Source organism: Aedes aegypti, chromosome 2 (genome assembly GCF_002204515.2).
Source record: "Aedes aegypti strain LVP_AGWG chromosome 2, AaegL5.0 Primary Assembly, whole genome shotgun sequence".
Classification (NCBI taxonomy): Eukaryota; Metazoa; Arthropoda; class Insecta; order Diptera; family Culicidae; genus Aedes; species Aedes aegypti.
In genome coordinates, this window is record NC_035108.1 from 293405266 (window position 1) to 293424368 (window position 19103).

Here is a 19103-nt window from a genome sequence, read left to right on the forward strand (position 1 = left end):
ATTTTCGAGGATCTCTTGGGCCGCTTTGTAGGTGGGGTCTCCCGTGATTTGGTTTCCTCAGTCATCGTGTCCGCCATGGTCTCACGTTTATCGGAATCGGTCTTGGCTGCTGATTGTGGTGAATCCCTGTTGACAACTGTGGAAAGTCTAATAAGAAAAAAAAAATCGATTTTAAATAAAGTGTTTCACATATATAAATCAAGTTTGCTTCGACGCAATGACCATACTAACCATCTTGACCATGTGAGACTGGCCACTTTTTTAAATGAGTTATTGGACGTCTATATTTGGCCCCGTCTGCGCTCAAGACAACTACGTCACTTCCGCTTTTGTGAATCACAGTATACTTCTCCGATCGGAAACTAGGTTCCAATTTTCCCATTTCATAGTTTTTAATCATGACGCTATCTCCGACAACTATATCGGATTCTTTGGCGTGTCGTTGTTTATCCGCATACAATTTTCCTTGCATTTTCTTAATAGTGTCCTTATCACGCGTTCCTTCATCCCGTTTCCAGTATGGCTCAGTCCTTAGCGAAGGCAATAAATCTTTGACCGGTCTTCCGGTAAGTAGTTCCATTGGTGACTTGCCAGTGACGGAATGCGGAGTTGTATTGTAAGAATACAATTCGTCAACCGCTTTTCTCCTGAGACGAGACTCGCGAAGACGGTCTTCTTTTTCTGTGATTGCTGAGTTTTTTTCTTATTCCACTTTGTGTTCATACCAATTATGCGCAAGCTGTTCAAATCCTCACATGAACCTCTCAGCAAAAAATGATTGAGTTTGCATCACATCGAATCATAAATAGCCGTTTGAGTGAAATTTCATGCCAGCAAACGTAGCAGACATTAGAAATAATTAATCTTCTGCTTAGATTTATCAGCAACTTTGGAAAAAACTGCTCCGCTGACTGAGGTTTTCAATAACAATTTACCTTGAACACAATACTTTTCACTTTTTCAGCCATAAAAACGGTGGGCTGCATTTGACGTTTCGTGAGAGGGGAATCTGGGCTGCATATGACGTTGATATTTTTCCTCTTCGCGAGTCTCTCTCAGCTTTTCTCCAGTCTACCTTCATCGATTTAGCAATTCGTAGAGCGCGCAGAATCCCCTGGTTCTGTCGTTCTACCAACCCATTCATTTGGGGCCAGTATGGGATGGTGCGGACTCGTACGGATGTTCTTGCTGGTACAGTAGTTTGAAAATTCTTCGCTTGCAAAAGGAGGTCCATTATTCGTACGAACTGTTTCAGGGTAGGTGTGCTCCCTGAAGATACGCTCCAAGGCCTCGATGGTCTTCAATGCATTAGTTGTTTTCATCTCAATCACAGTCAAAAATCGGCTGTAGTAATCGACTACAACTAAAAACGTCGCACATTCTTTTGCCGAGAAAAAAATCCAAAGCCAAATCTTGCCATGCTCAGTCAGGCATTTCCTTACGGATCATTGGTTCTGGCGGTCCTTGTTGCCTAACTGAAGCACATCCAGCACACTCTTGTACGTGATTCTCAACGTTACGATCCATATACGGCCACCACACATTCTCCCTCAGATTCCGTTTCATCGATACCACACCAGGATGGCCTCGGTGAGCAATGTCCAACGCTCTTTGTCGTAACTTTGAAGAAAGAATGATTCTATCTTCTCTCACCACGACGCCATCTAGAACACCAAGCTCTTTTGCGAAAACTTGATAAGCAAACAGGTGTTTGGACCATAATTGCGTTTCAACTGCCCGTGCAACTTCTTAAGTTCGTCATCAAGAGCGGTTTCTCGCTTGATCTCGTCCAAAGTGATAGCCGATAGCCCATCTCTGATTGCGCAAACGTAGTGTTCTGAAGCCTCATCGAACGGCGCATCAGGTTGAGAACATAATCTTGAAAAGACATCGGAAATGTTGTCTGAACCAGGAACGTGCACCAGTGTAAAATCATAGGGTTGCAGTCGCAACGCCCATGCCTCATCACGTGAACATGCACGCTTTCCTTCTTGATGTTTTCCGTTAAAAATATACTCCAGTGTCTTATGGTCCGTATACACCGTGAAATGTATACCAAACAAGTACGAGTAGAATTTTTCCACAGCCCAAACAACAGTCAAGGCTTCACGCTGGGTTTGTGGATAAATTCTTTCCGTCTTCGTGAGTCCCTTTGACGCAAAGCTGGTGATCCTTGGTTGATTCGTACTATCCCTTTGCGTCAAGACTGCACCAAGGCCAACTGCAGATGCATCAACCGAGTTGTACGGTTGGGTCTTTCGGGTCGAAGAATCCCAGTCGATGAACGGCACTCGCTAATTCATTTCGAAGGTCATCAAACGCGTGTTTCTGATCAGCACGAAAAAGATCATCAGATCATCATCAGATCGAAAAAATCTACCTCGCCTCTAATAAAACTCCGCAGTGCTTCAGTCCTTGAGGAAAGGTGAGGAATGAACTGCCCTAAAGAAGAAAATGACCCGACCGGGAGCCGAACTCCAGACCTTCCGATCAGGAAGCAGGCTTGCTACCACAAAGCCAGCTTTCACTATGAATAACACCACAATTATATTTATATTAAAATATATTATATTTACAATACTATGTCCTAACGGTTAAAATATAAAGTACACGTACACCAATGTTAAAATACTAATTAAAGTATTGAGAGTAAATTTTCCGGCAGAGCTTCTTCCATTACGATCCACGAACGGCTGAAACAATGCAATGTCTTCCATTTTGGAGCTCCAACCAATTATCTAGAACAGAAACCATGTCAAACAACACGATTATCGTCACATATATTTTTTTTTGTTACCGGTTCTCCTCTGTTCTGCAACTCCAGCCATGCTTCCAATGGTCTGAAAAAGTCCAATAAGGGTTCCACGGAGAGACGAGATGTTTTACCCCTTGTCAAAAGTTTCATCAACTGGGTGGACGTGAGAGAAGCCCCTTGCTGCATCACATCCCTGAAATCATAATGAATGAGTGAATGTATAAATTTCCCACAAATCCGTAATTATTATGCAATCTGACCCCAGTATTCTGCCAGCTTCTCGCGAACGATAGAAGTCGCACGTGTGCAGCGGTCCAACATGGTGCGATGCCTGGCACAACTCCGAAAAAACTTGGAACTGAAGCACGGTCGCAACGAAATATTTAATGTAGTCCTGATCGGAAATGACGTGATACTTTGCTCCAGCGTCGAAGTGCTCGAAGCCTCGGGCCACGGGAGGAATGATGCCTTGGTACCTGAGGCGAAGTTCCCACCAGCGTGCGTTCATACCGATTGGACCCTTCTCAAATACGTACCAACGCCACTAGGGAAATAAAGAGGTACATTAAGGCATTTTTAAATATATATAGTTCATACCTTTTCTAAGGCCAAACTAAAGGCCATAAACGGGAGCTTATCCAACGCCACATTCAGAAGGTATTCGATGTTGACCATGGTGTTTCCATTAAGAACCGATACTGGGGTATTCAGCAAACCTAACTTTTGCAGATGGTTAGGACCTCCGACCGATAAACTGACGGCGTTTGCAAGAGCTTCGTGAAATGCTGGATTCGGTCCTTCACGATAAAGAAAGGGTTGATTGGTATATTGCATGTAATATTGCACGTGTGTCATTTCGTGATGTGCGTTAACGAAGTCCTCCAGGTTAACTTGTGTGCACTGCTTGATGCGAAAATCAACTTTGTTGCAGAAGTCCCAAGCCGAAGCCGTGCAATGACCAAACATCTCATTTGCCTTCTGCAGCATTGAGTTACGCCAAAACTCCGGAGCCATGGGAGGTAGACCAATAGACGTAAAGAACTCTTCCGCAGTTTGGAACATTTTCAGTGGCGTGTATCCTTGGCGCACTAGTTCTCCTGAAACATCTGGAGTTTCGGGTGGACCAGGCCTAGCTATATCCAGGATGTTACGCCAATTTTGAGCCCATATGTTACCAAGCAAATGTGCCGGAAGCGGTCCATCACTGCGAACCACGTGCTCCCCATATTGTCGCACGAGACCTTTTCTAACAAAAGTTACTAGCTGTTTATAAAGCGGTTGAACTCTGGTCCAGAGGTCATTAACCGTAAAGAAGAAGTCACTATCGTCATAGACTGAACGCATCTGTTCTCCAGCATCGCTGAATCCATGCCGTTCGGCAGCTTGATTCGCCAAATCCAAATATCTCATGAACGTATTCTTCACCGGTGGACCAGTTTTCTCCCGCCATGCTGACCAGTAATATCTGAGTTCTTGTTCAACACGACTTGATTCCATTATCTGAGCCACATCAGGCTCAAGTTTCAGATCACAATATGCCGTATATCCAGTAACGTAGTTCGAGCTTTTGTAGCTATCTGTCCCAATAGCGGTTGCATGCGGTCCATGGTACGGGCACACCTTTGCATTGTTATAATTGTCCTTCATCAACGAAATGACATGCACTAACTGAAATTGACAGTAATAATATGGCATATCAGATAACTACAGTCATCTCTCCCTTACTCGATATTGAAGGGACCATCGAAATAGGGAGGTAGCGAGTTACAGAACACAAAACCAGTGCAACTGCGATCTAAGGGACCATCGAGTTAGCCATGAAAACCAACTTTTACTATGGTTCTCTAACTCGATATCGAGATACGGAATATCGAGTAAGGGAGAGTTAACTGTAGAATTAAAGTAAACATTCTTACCTCAGCGTACTTGTCTTCTCCCAATCCACAACGACCAGGTTGAACAATACGTCCCAACTGACGCCGAATACCGGAATCCACAATGGTGGATGAGTCGAACGTGGCAGCCCGTCTCCAGCTAAGACACTCGAACTTCGATGCCAGGCTTTGTTGCTCTCGCATGCGGCGCTTGTTGAACTCTGTTGAGTTGGTAGCGTATTTCCATTCACTGCTAGCTACACTGTTGAATACATGGAATGAAAAGCTAGTTCAGTAGGACATATTCAAACTTGAAGGACATCAACTTTACCGATTACACATCTCAGCAGCCTCTCGATCGAAGTCACGCAGGAATTGGATGGCATCGCCCAAATTGTCATTATTGGTCTAGATAAAGTCGAAGAATTAGATATGAATTAGCGTCCAAGGCACGGTAAGTGTATAGCACAAATTGAACATGTCCTACGCATAAAAATCAGCCTCCTGACACTGCCCATACTACCCCATTGGAAAATAACGAGCAAACATCTTTGGTTCCCCCTGGGAAGTGGTTCCCACTGACAACTCAATGTTTGTAAACAAATAGTCGTTTAAGGACTAACAATCAAGAAAGGCGTAATGTTTTGTGCAGAAAAAATCCTCTTTCTCAACAACAGTTATATTGGCAATTGATTGCTAACTATTCGTTTGCAGTACAGCAAGGTAATTTGAGTTGGTGTGATTAGCGTGGATCCATGGAACACATTTGAATATCGGAGAAAAATTTCCCTGATATTATTACGCCACTGTACGTTGTTGTTCTTGAGTTTGATGCCGACCTCAAAAACATGGCTGCCTAGCACCGGGTTGATAAAAATACCTGGGTAGAACAGGCAAAAGTTGTCTACATTACAAGAAAAAAAAAACCAAAGATCGAAAAACCTGTAGGACTTTCGACTATTTCTTATATATCCAAGTAACAATTCAATAACATTTTAGCTTTCGTAGAAATTTCTTCTTCTTCTTCTTGGCATTAATGTCCTCACTGGGGCTAAGCCTGCTGCTCAGCTTATTGTTCTTATGATCACTTCCACAGTTATTAAGGTGAAGATGAATCGAAGCCAAAGTTCAAATTTTCAAGAGCACGGATCTGGAGAACCAAACATCCGTTTAAGCTGAAAACTTAATCGATTGGTCACTAGCTGGTGGTGACCAATCGATTAGGTTTTCAGCTCAAACGGATGTTTGGTTCTCCAGATCCGTGCTCTTGAAAATTTGAGCTTTGGCTTCGATTCATCTTCACCTTAACTGAGAGTTTTCTTTGCCAAAGTTTCCATTTTCCAATTCGTATATTGTCGCGCGCCCACCAAATCAGAACGCGCGTGTGGGACACGCGACGTTTGACTCGTTCCCGACATAACTTTCATAATGACATGTGTGGCGCTGCATTCTTACGATGTTTATGACCACAGCGCGCTATTCGAATACTAGTCGCGACGCTTGGAGATAAAGAAAAAATATATTTAATAAAAATGTTTGTCCTTATTTCTGTCGGATCCATACTATCGTGTGGCAGATACGATTATACTATATGCCCAGGAAAGTCAAGGAAATTTTCATTACGAATGAATACATAGAATGAAAAGAAAAAAGGACCGACCGGAAATCGGACCCAGACACCTTCGGCATGGCTTTGCTTCGTAGCCGCGGACTCTAACCACTAGGCTAAAGCTATCAGTACACACTTTGCCAAATGTGCAAATATTTGCCAAATTTTGACAAATTTATTTGTCATATGTGTACTGACCAAATATATTTGCACAAACATTGATGTGCAAATATTTGTCTAACATTGTAATAGCCAATACTTGAAGATATGAGGAAATATATATTGCAAAAGTATGCCAAAACAAGTTTTAATTGGTCAACTTTGCAACTCCGTTCAGTTCTCGAGTGGCAAACATGGACAAATAAGAGTTTGTCAAATGTTTGTCCACCGTGTACTGACCATTGGCAAACAATAGGCAAACGGCAAACGTTAGGCAAACGTCTGAAACGTCAAATAGCCAAATATTTGCACACTTGACAAAGTGTGTACTGATAGCTTAAGGAAGGCCCCAGAACGATTGTACCCCGTTTGGCATAAAGTCTTTTGGCATAAGGTCGTTTGGCATGAAGCTGTTTGGCATAAAGTCGTTTGGCATAATGGTCGTTTAACATAATGGCCGTTTGGTATAATGGTCATTTGGCATAATGGCCGTTTGGCATAATGATTGACTTAAAATAAATATCAACATTTTTTAAGCTTCCACCGAGATCAACACCACCGAGCCCATAGCAAAAAAATTGGTAGGTTCTAAACAAGCGTGGTGTTAGTTCAGAGATTTTCCAAGCTAAGAATTCCAAAAATTGTTGTGAGATTAGAGAGCATTAGAGTAAGGTGGGGCAAAAGTTCGACCTTAGTGGTATAATCAAAATTTCCAGGAAAACAATAGCAGTTAAAACAAAACAAATACCATCCAGTGAAACTTCAACATATTGGCTTTAATTTTGCTGAACAAACTTATGTCAAAATATTTACCCATTTTTAGTTATAACAGTTTCAAAATTGATTGTCTTATTCGAACTTTTGCCCCACCGGTGGGGCAAGAGTTCGAATCTAGTGTGGGGCAAAAGTTCGTTGGCTAAAACACAAAATATCGATCCTTTTATGACAGGCATATTTTACACCAGCCGTTAACTTAAGTTTGACGAAAAATACACACTAAATTTTCATCAAAAAATTGCCCAAAACTGGGTTAATTGTAATATATCCAAATATAGCAGTTTTTCGCAAAACTAAGTGGAAATGTAAAATTTTAGTGATAGTTTTCACACGATCAGACAAATTTAACTAAATTTGAAGATAATATGTGGATTTAAGACAATTTGCAAATTTTCCCGTGATTTTATACATGGGTCGAACTTTTGCCCCGCTGATTCGAACTTTTGCCCCGCTATGGGCCATAAATTGTTTTCAAGCATTTATGCAAAAACTAATACACCTCAAAGCTACCTTATGATAGGCCTAGAAACGCCCTTACATAAAATATTGAAAAAGATTTTATCTTCAATTGGTTCCATGCAACGAAAGTTTGACCAAAAATTACAATATTCACGTCGAAAAACAACAAATAGCCATAACTTTTCCAAATCTCAATCGATTTTTATGATATTTGGATTGAAAGTCTCTTACTTGAATAGCATTCGAACCACCATGACATTTATAAGATTTGTTTTGAATTGAGCTAGAAATCTTAAAAAGAAACTCTTACCCCACTCGAACTTTTGCCCCACTTTACTCTACTAAATTAAATTCGTGATGGGTCTCTACATCTCACAACATAGAGTATCTTTGAGCTTGTTGCGATATACATATTTGAAAACAGTAAATTGGCAAAGAAAGTTCGCAGTTATTCATCAAGGGAACGCTCATAGAATATTTCGCTGCAGATCAAGCTCTGTTCCAGTTTTCACGTAACACTGGATGAAAATTACTTGATAAAAGAATGTATTTTTTTTTGCAAAATGTCTAAAGCTCTAATCCAAAGATCTATCAATGCAACTTAAGGCAAAAATAGCCTATATTCGAGAGCAGATTATTTTTCGTTTAAAATGTTTAAGGCTCTAACACAACAAAAAAATTTTCACAGCATAGCTCAAATGAACAACACATCTTTAAAAGAAAATATTGTAACCAGTGGTGTGTTGAAGTGTCCAAGATTTGTGAGACTATCGTGATGTTGTGTGTCGTTTTGTTAAAAAAAACCAATACCAAGAAAGCATTAAATTATTCAAAACTGGACACCACCCAACTCCCACTGTGAAGAACGCAGGCACATCATTAGTTCCGCTACTCACCACCAGCCGTCACAGGAGCATAAGGATGGGCGGCCATTGTGGGTGGTGTAAAGGGGGCCATGATGGGGCGAATATGAATGGGCGGAAAAATGCTTCAACGGTTGCGATCGTCGATAACTAACCGCCATCGCAAAGATCATTAAGTCTGCAGCAATCGCAAGATAAAGACGTGCATATAAGTTGATGCTAAAGTACAAAAGTTAAAAAAAAAACTATTGTTAAAGATAGTGTAAAGTGGTACAAGTGAGGAGAGATATAAATCCAGGTAAACCACTATCCCATCAAAACTAGAACCCCATCACTAACCGCCAAAACCCACCACACCACCGCCACGTTCTCCAACAGGACCCCGTAGTTCACAATTAGTTTTACCTGTAATCTACGCCGGAGCTTATCCTGAGTTTGGCCTTGGGCCGGAGCCTGCGTTCGCCGAAGTCGCCGGAAGGGTATCGCTGTCATCTCGGATGGGCCATACCTAGGAGTTGGCCCAGAGTAGAACCGTGCGCCTCTCCTTAGAAGGCCATCGTGAGCCGTTAGACGCCACGGCGCGGCCATTTTGTAAACGGCCTGAAGGCAAGGAGTCGAAGGGCAGTGTGAAGAGGAGTAGTGCCAGCCGGCCGTCCACCCCAAACGAGACCGTGAAGAAGAAGGTGAAGTACCCGCCGACCATCCAGCGAGAAATAGAGGAGAACCGTTCAGGAAGGAGAGGAGGTGAAGTAGCAGGACGAGAAGAAGGGGCCCCGCCAATAGTGAAGAAGAAAATAAGTGAGGTAGGAGATAGCGTTAAGAAAGTGGGAGAATAAAGGTACCTTTTGTGCGAAGATTTGGAAATAAAGTGGGTTTGTGTTCAACAACGGTAATTTAGTGTGTTCTTGGTCGCGATAGTTAAGCGCGTACGCTGACCCTGAGGCGATTGTAGAGAGGGGAGTCTCACCAGTGCTGGGCAGGGATCGCCCCATTAGTTACAATATTTGTGACAAAACTTTTCAACGGTTCAATATAAATTTTAATTTTGGAAGTGTACATTAAAAACATCGTCTACTATCGAGAGAAGGGAAAATTTGTGATTGAAATTATTTTTTTTTTCAGCATATCTCGGAAGGAGATCACGCGTGTCTTTAAAAAAAAAGTATATGTTGAATATTGGCAGGTTCTAAAATAATTATCGTTCTAACAACACATCTGACAAGAATTGATAAAATAGCAAAATATAAAATTGGTTAAATATTAACCTTTAGCTTTACTAAATAATAAAATTTAAAACAGTATATATGTAAAGAACAGCCTATTTTTAAAAGAAGACTAAATTAATAATTAAACCAATAGAAGAATGGACGCCAAAAATTATTGCGGCATAATAAAACGAAAAGACGTAAATAAGTGCGTTCAGAATCATCGAAGCCAAATTTTCCAAAGCCTGTTTTAAGGCATCAATTTAAGAATTTTCAAAGAATATATTCCAAAATTCATGCAACTTTTGTCCTCCTGATTTTATATAGACATGAATCCTGATGTTTCTTGTGAAAATTTGACATGAAACTCTCAGTAGATTACTAATTATATGTACCATTGGGTTCTTTCAGCATTACCACCAACAACTACTCCGGTGTTCTAAATACTTTTCTAAATGCACTGGAATTCTTCCAAAGATTCATACTTCTCTTGGAATTATTTGAAAATCGATGTTTTCATTTCGATTAATCGATATTTTGAATCGATGCATGAAACATTTAAAATCGGGTGATTCGATTTTCTTCTTTTGATTGTTATTCATTCGACTCATAACCTAAATTCTAAATGAGTGGATGGAAAAGAGATCAAACTGTGAATTAACCTTGAAGTAATTATTTTGTTTTAACGAAATGTGAAGCTATTCAGTAACATCGATGTTATGGACAAATTTACCCAACGCTTCTTGGAACATATTTAACCGATTTTTCTATGCTGTTCTATGATGTTCATTGTGATCCATTCCAGGTGCTGCATAATATGACCTGTAATTCAAATTAATCAGGGAAGTTTGAGATAATAAACTTCAACGAAAAGTAGGCGTGATAAAACGAAACGCCTCTGTATTTCTTAGGAGAACTTGTAATACTAAAAATTCAATCCAAAATTCAATCCAAGAAGAAGAGCTTGGTGGTACTAAAATAATTTCAATCCTGTTTTCCGTCAGTAACACGGAATATAAAATGTGTATAAGAAAAAAAAATGTCGTATTTTCAATGTACTGTTGAATCTATTTATTTTATTGCCAAAAATTGGTGACCAAAAGAGGCATAAAGGAAAAATGAAAAAGTTTAGGGATATTCAAGCATCAAAAACCAAAACTCACATATTTTCAAAAAAAAAACAAAACGTGATTAGATCGATTTAAGATAACAAAATTATTATATTTAGATCGAAATTAAAAATTTGGGTTTAAGAAGGTTAAGATAATAATAAGCTTTATTACATGCTGTAGTTTTTTGCCCTAAGTATGGAAAAAATAATAATTCCAGAGAATTTTCTAAAAGACTTCTTGAAGGACTTCTCAAGCGTATCTAAGCACGATTTGTTTTTGACGAATCAAAAATCGAATGCAAAAATGGGCACTTGACGATGAAAGCTTTGTACTTTCATTTGAAACGAGATTAGGTTTGTATTGCGCGTTTATACATCGATGTACCGAAATCCGGGGTAACATCCCAACTAACAATTTTAGCGCTATAAGCCAAGGATTATTTGCCTCGTGCTGTATAACAGTTGAATTGAAGCAGCGAACGCAGCAAAAAATGAAAGCTGTCAAAAATAGAACGGTTAGCGTTAATACAGCTGTAACGCAAACGTTTTGTAGCTACAAATCTTAGCTGAATAAATTTCGTCAGTTATCGCTTTTGCTGCTTTCACTAAGCTGTAACTCAACACCGTAAAATATAGCAACCTAATGATGTGGAATAAAACTCGCCATCATTAATCCAGCTGCTTCTATACAATATGATTTGTTATGCTGCTCAATATATAATTAAGAAGCGCTTTGTCGCCCGTTATACAGCGAGCATACAGCAGTAAGCTGTAAAACAACAATTTGTGGCGCATCTACTCAGCTTGTTGGATGTAAACATTGCGTTTGACGTTTCGCACCCTTTTACAGCCTGATGAAGTGGTATAAGCGTGGCTATGACATCTTTTACGATCATTATAAAATATTGTGTGAACCGTTTTCGATGTAGAACAAAACGGTGTGTTTTCTTTGCCTTTCGATATAGACTGTGGTGGCAACAAGGACAGCGTCCAGACTTGTGGATGCAGAGATCGTGAGTTCGATTCCAAGCGGTGGCAGGTAACGTTGGGAACATTAAATTCAGATACTTATGATATGAATTCCGGAAGCTGTGAAACAGCTTGAAAATAATATTAAATATTTAAATTATTTTATCGATAATAGAGCGAAGCTGTATAAAAATTATTTAAAAGTTGTGAAATGGTTGAGAAAGCGCCTTCAGAAACAGCTTGAAAATAATATTTAATCGATAATAGAGCGAAGCTGTATAAAAATTATTTAAAAGTTGTGAAATGGTTGAGAAAGCGTATGTTACACAGCTACTTGTCGTATAACTGTTGAGATAGAGCAATGATCAGTATGAATAAGAGCTGAGTAGCTGAGTAGATTCGCCAGATTTGTTGGTAAAAAGATCGCATAGCAGCTTTCGTTCGTATGTACAGCGCCTTTACTCAGCATATAGCCGTATAAAGAGGGCCTAGAGAATGTTTACATTTGCACTAAATGTTAGTTGGGATTAATCATTTTTGTGGATATTTCTTAAAAATTTCATTCAAAAATGTATATATTGCAAGTTTTATATTTTTAAAATAAGTAATGACACCAGTTGCTCGTGTCCATATACTGTATTTTATTTTCTGAAAGTTCAAAGCATGTTTAAAAAAATATTTTAGGTGATTTAACTACTATGGGGTAACATTGATCACCCATGAAAACAACGTTCGGTATTATTATTACTATTGTTATTATTTATTAGAGACACTTTACACCTTACTTTGCATTCGTGTCGTATAAAAAAAATCACTTTTGTATTACACATAATATTAGATTCATTCGGTAATATTGAAAACATCAGTACTTAGTAAACCATGGTCCCAAAAGTCGAATATGAAGGCCAAATTCTTACAAGTCATTTACTTTTTGAGTTATTTTAAAATTAAAAACACATTGAATTGTGGAATATGCCTAAACGTACACAGTTCGAACGAAACGTGTAAATTTCTGAGACATATAATGCACATAACTGGAGCGTGGAATATCATGGATATTTATATGATATATCATGTAAACTTCAATTATATGTCATGTAATCCAGCAGGATTCTATGTGATTACATGACATATAACACATTTTTACATGATTTCAGACTTAAATTTAACTGACGTCATGTTTACATCGCATAAATAAAGTTTACATGACGTGTAATCTTCATTATTTTTAACTGTGTGAGCAATTTCCTAAGGAAATCCTGCATTCTTTATAGTAATTTATGAATTATGCTTTACTAAACTTATGTATGAAAGTTTTGACAACGGAATCATTTTTGGCTATGTCATTTTTAGTAACAACCACATTTCTCTCGCACATATCGTTCACAGAACTCATGTGAGATATGATTCTTTGATCGTGTTATCCATAATCATGAAAATCATTGTTTCTAAAAGTTAAAAAATTTCCGCATGAACGCGACTTAATTTTCACAAAGACCTTATTGTTTATTAGCTCATGAATAGAAGAAAGTGAATCACCATTCATGCATTGAAAATAACTCATCGATAGACGTTGAAACGAGCTTTTACGAGGAGGGTTATTGCGATCAATGTTGCCCCGCTGATCAATGTTACCCCGGATTACGGTAATCATAATTTTCAACATGCTTACAGTCTCTATACAAAATTCATTCATTTTCAATGTGAACGAAAACGATACATTCAAAAACATCAGTAAGTTCCTTTCTAATTTCGAAGGAATTACAAAATTTGTTGGCTTGTATTCTAAAATACCGGGGATGCCCATTTATTACGTAGGATAATTTTGGCGGTTTTCAGACTCCCATAAGATTTTAAGTATGAAAATTCAAAATAATTTATATGGTGCGTAAGAAATCGCAAACCATGCGTAATAATTCCTGCAGTTCTTCCAAAAAATTTCGTGTGTTTTTTTTTTCAAGTAAAATCTTTATGCCTTCTTCAAAAGTTCATCTGTTAATCCACACCAGCTAAAACAACAGTAAATATTCTTGAAATTCTAATCATCTAAGAAATTTATCTACGAAAGCCTTCAAGAATCCCTCAAGAGCCTAGAAGTTCTTTCAGAGAACTTCGTAGGAGCTCATCAAGGGTTACTTTCAAACTTAATCAAGTTTCATCAGATGTTACTTTGAGATTTTCTTCTAAAATATCTTTCGGGTTTTATAAAAAAAATCACCAATACTTTCTAGAAAAAACTAGATCTTTTTTTGGGGATACTCCTGAGAAAGCGACTAGGCAAATTCTTTGAAGATATCTTTGGGAAGAACTTCTAGAATGATTCCTGATGGAATCTTAGGAACAATCGCTGGAGTAATTTTTGAAGGAATTCTTTGAATGAAATCTCAACGATAATTTTGAAGGAAATTCTAAAAAAAATCCATCAAGAAAATACTAGTTGGATCTGAAAATTGTTGCTAACGGAAACCTTGGTGAAAATTTTAAGAAAAGGATAGGGCAAACGCTCCCTTAGTGGAGGTAGCTCCACTGCTTTCGAGAGCAGACCCCAACAAATGATTGACAACGCAAAGATTTTGCCAGTGTTGAGACCAATGTTTGTCTGTTGATTTATGCCTAGAAAAATATTTGCACATTTAGAATAGCGTATACTTATAGCTTAAGCTTAAGGAGAAAATATTATCGGGCCATAGGAAAAGATGGTCAGCATAATTTTACCTAAAAACAGCAAATAAAAAAAATCGAAACAAGCAATAGATGGGGACAAGTTACCAAATGAGAAAATCAAAATACATAGTATTTTAAAATATATTTTTCGCCGAAAATTCTAAAAAAATATATATATAAAAAAAATGTAAAAATTGTAAATGACATTTGTTACCGAAGTCGGCAACAATATTGTAGACAGTTTTCCATAAATTCAAACGAATCGCCGAAGATAATTTGTATTCGTTTATTGCTACGGCTTGTGCGTTAAATTTTCCCTGTTGGAATACAATAATGCGTTTAATACATTAATTATTGATCATTTCACTGAATTCATTTATTTTTTACTCACGTTTAGTGCCTACTTCGTAGTTTTCGTAGGGTCCAAAAATCGGTACTGTACGGTTTCCGTTTGTCTGTGATTCCTACATAGTTAGTTTAGTTTTGTTTGTAAGTTGATATTCCAAAGATATGTAACTTATTACCTGAATAATTGTAGATACTTCCCAAGGTACTTCCTACTTGTTTTTAACTCTCATGTTCAGCTAATTGTGATCAGTTTTCCCTACACCAACTGTGATTCTACCTGTGATATCAACAAATATATTTGAGTTTAACTGCTTTTAAGTATTCCGAATCTAGTTTAAGGTGAAACAGTTTGGAATCGATTTCTAAGATTGCACTGAAACTTCAAAGGCACAAATCACGCGAAGAAAGCATCCAACAACAGTGAACTTTTTATTTTGGCTTTGTGCACTAGCAGAAAGCTTAAAATAAGAAGATCAGAAATGTTTACCAACTATTCATCCAGTTTTGTGCCTTTGAAAACGTGAGTAGGGGCACAAGTCGGCCATTGTGACGGCCATCTTTAGATTCCGAGATGTTTCACCTTAAGAAATTCACTTTTACCTTCTGTCCAATACGGCTAGTAACTAATAAATTCACCGATTATCCAAATTGACTAGTGAGTAATTAAGAAAGAAACAGTTTTGCAAGATTAATTTAGATCACTTTTTCTTGTTTTGGTTATTCCAATACGCTAGGTACTTTTTGCCATATCGTCATCTTTCACGTTCTGATGATTCTCCATCATCAACCGTATGACGTTGAACCGATGGAGACAAATTCTAATGGGGCTTATTGGTAATGGAGGCACGTCCGCAGATAGCGGAACAACATTTAAAAATAAAATGTTTTTACAATGAAAAAGAAGCTGAAAATAAGCTCTAAAATATAAGAAAAAAATAGCGCTCAAAATATTATAAATAGCAATCAGTGTGTGCACTTTTTATTGACATTTTTTTATTTTTTTAGTGCTTATTCTTATTTTGCCATTGGTGATTTTAGAATTAAGGTATTTAACTTGTTTTAGAAAGAATACTTAGAAAGTATATTTTTATCAATGTTTTGACTTTTTTACTGCCAAAAATGATCAAACTATCGCTAATGTCTTATTATTTTGTTGGCTCCTTTTTGATAAAACACAGTGTTTCCCTTTTTCAAATAAATGTTAATTTTGCTGCCATTTGTATGAAATTAAATTTCTGAACAGATACCGATTGATTCTCTGGTTTAGATATTGAGTTCAAATGAATCAATCGTTTTTGGAACTAAAATAAATGCATGTCGAACAAACCTGCATTATTTATTTAGAGCAATTAGGGTGTTACATAGTCTTTTAACGTTATTTGGGAATTTTTGACTATGATTACAAAAAAAGCCTTAATTTGTGCATATGATTTCCACTAAGAGGTTTCAGAACGAGGTTTACTTTGGCAAGGCTGTTGAGATTGTTTGTGAGTTTTCCAAAAAATGCTAATATCATACAATTATAACATAACATATGTGTAGCGATGTGGAAAAAAAATGTTGGTTTACTTGGAATAAAACGGAACTAGAACATACTAAATTTGAGCATTTGATATGAAAGTCGATACGCTCTGCTATTATTCAGAACAGCACTTCACATGATGTTTGCTTCCAACTTCCGAATCTTTCCTGGTATTTTTCCAGATTCTTCTTAAAGGATCAGGTGGTTTATGACGACCGTTAAAACACCATTCGTAATCCTAACTAGCATTGAATTGATTTTCATACAAAATAAACTTGTAATAACATGTAAATCAAAGAAGACGGCGTTTTTGGTCCTCTGGCGATCTTTTAGAAAGAGGGGAGCGTTCTTGATTTAAACATTAAAAATTGACTAACAACTCAGATCATAATGTACATAGGGTGCAGAACCACTTGAGCACTTACATTGTAATAAGAAGCACTCTAGTACGACGCATATTGTAGCCAAATATAAGCTTTGTACCTTTAAAAGAAACCCACTGCCAAAGTGAATCAAAAGTGCCAAGAATAGGATCCGGCTCCCTATATGTTGCATCGACTGGCGTTTTGGTCTTATCTACCGTAAGGACGCCATTTACCGCTCATTTAACAGCATTTTAACACATTAAATTCTGTCAAAAATCGGTTTTTCGATATTTTTCGCAACTTTTTGCGCTAGACGCAAGATAAAACATTTGTTTTTGCAGGAAAGAAATTGAAATGTGAACAACGTATCATGGTACCGAATAAAATGTATGCCAATTATACATGTGTAGGGCGCCATTCACCGCTCATCGTAAGTATGAGGCTCTATATACACAACTAGTTGGAATTAATTTACTTTCATTAGCTGGTTGTTATCTTTGTACTATAGTACAACAACATATTTAAAGCATGGCAGCTAAGAAGCATTTTTCGATCTACTATAATAAAATCATTGTTGAGCTCATGTTTACCGCCTTAAACAGCCTAAAATTATTTTTTATAAATATTATATAATATTAAATCATATGAATTTTATTCTGGTACAATCCCTTCTGGGATACTAATACATGTTGATGACTTTTATTGCAAAAATTTGTTCAGATTTTTCAAAATAATTCAATGAGCGGTGAATGGAACATGAGCGGTGAATGGCGTCCTTACGGTACACGTTAATTCCTTAGACGAATTGGAATAAATGCACAGAAGACACCGAAAGCGATTTGAAATGAATGCGTGAATTCACAAGCGGTTTTCGAGGTTTCCAAAATCGTCAGCATAGTAATTTTTCGCGCAACGCACAATATCACTGGAGGATGGAATTTTCTTCACAGACGTTAGAAAAATTCAAATATACTTCTTCATCCATCCGATACAGTTGTTCACTGGTGTTCTTGTCAAGGTTTGTTAAGTATCACCATCCGTAGCAAATCATAAAATAATCATGCTGAAGCTTCACAACACTTGTGCCAACAATCTTCAATGGCCAACTTAGAACACTCGATCATTTGGGGGAAAAGAAGCATGTTTAAGCTTGAGTGCACATCGAGGCCGCAGTCTGTATACGGTTTGGGAGACGCACCCTATGACTATGTTGCTGCAACATGTACAAAGTTTATCGAGACCAATGCCGGTTGAGCTTGGGAGAAATTTGCATACTCCAGTTACTACCATGATTATCTCGTTTTCTTTTTGAATGGTGGGTTTATCAGCATTTCAGATATCAAATTTGACTTTTTCTTATGAGATTTACCTCTGTATATCTGAGGTCACTTATTTGTGAAACAACTACACTCGTTATCACATGCACTATAAAGAATACTATAACACTTCTGGCACCCATTTTCATCTTCAGTTACATTTCACTTATAGTCTTATGAAAAACATCCGAATGAATTTCGCAGAACAACTACTCGATCATGGTCCACGTGATCCTCTAAATTTTCTCATACGACACCGTTGAATTTCTGACTGAAACTGACTCTAACTGAAGTTGCTCAACAGATGCTATCCCCCCGGTATTGACATAGAAGCGCACATACGCGTACATACGATGAGAATCATTTCCTACACATCTCTTACCGTACCTACTCCTCAGACAGGTAGGATGATGTGTTCGTGCGGTGATTATTATGATTGTTTCAGAAATCACTCATTGTGACAATCTTTTTCGTTGATGCCTTTGGGCTTAGGTCTTTTAGCAGCTGTAAAGTTTTCGATGTAAATTTCGAATTCCAGCATGAATTCCTATCCTAGATGATGTATTTTTGTGTATAGGCGGATGATGAGTGATCAAATGATCAAAATTTCACTTTCAGTTCGAGTCCGTGATTATTTCATGAGCCTGTTGCATTGATATATCCCACGAAACGATTCTCTATCAGCTCCACTTTCAGTTGATTACGAGCCATCTGGAATACATATGAAACATATTTCGACAGTAATCTTGATGTTAACAGTTCTTTGCAAACAAAATTTGACATTGACAATGCTCCCGAAACTTTAAACATTTCTATTGTTAAAGCAAGGGGCATTGCCCAAGTAACAGTTTTAGTTTTTTTCATTTACTACAAGCTATTGTTACCACCATATCGCTAAAACTCATTTTAGAACTTGTTAGTTAAGGTTGTAAAACCCTAATAAACCTTTGATGAAACTCCGTTAAACCCCAAAAGGCCCACACTACAGGAGGTAGTTCAGACTATATCTCAAAATCGTTTGTAAACTTCTTTGTTTTGTATCGTATGAAAACATCTGCTCTTGTAGTGATCTATAAAACATACATAAGAGCTATTGCATAGTCGTAT

General features: G+C 37.7%; 1 protein-coding gene across 2 annotated transcripts; it reads right to left on the reverse strand.

The window, feature by feature from the left end:
* Window positions 1-2545: 2545 nt before the first annotated feature.
* Window positions 2546-18287, reverse strand: LOC5564488 (angiotensin-converting enzyme). 2 transcript variants are annotated; one of them, XM_021845389.1, is made up of 8 exons: window positions 18050-18287; window positions 8902-9096; window positions 4961-5037; window positions 4672-4891; window positions 3353-4423; window positions 3016-3299; window positions 2798-2948; window positions 2546-2738 (listed from the first exon to the last, which is right to left on the reverse strand). In XM_021845389.1, exons 1-8 carry the CDS (start codon window positions 18143-18145, stop codon window positions 2595-2597), a joined length of 2238 nt encoding a protein of 745 aa, XP_021701081.1. In that variant the 5' UTR covers window positions 18146-18287; the 3' UTR covers window positions 2546-2594. The 2 variants fall into 2 exon arrangements, with proteins under 2 accessions (XP_021701081.1, XP_001648845.2); XM_001648795.2 differs by lacking the exon at window positions 8902-9096.
* Between the last annotated feature and the right edge of the window lie 816 nt (window positions 18288-19103).

Excerpts from the sequence above, each read along its gene's own strand:
- LOC5564488 (XM_021845389.1), bottom strand. The coding sequence starts at position 18,145 with ATGAAAATGGGTGCCAGAAGTGTTATAGTATTCTTTATAGTGCATGTG. Across the intron at positions 3,300-3,352 it reads TTAGTTTGGCCTTAGAAAAG|TGGCGTTGGTACGTATTTGA; the intron begins GTATGAACTATA and ends TTATTTCCCTAG. Across the intron at positions 2,739-2,797 it reads TGCAGAACAGAGGAGAACCG|ATAATTGGTTGGAGCTCCAA; the intron begins GTAACAAAAAAA and ends TTTCTGTTCTAG.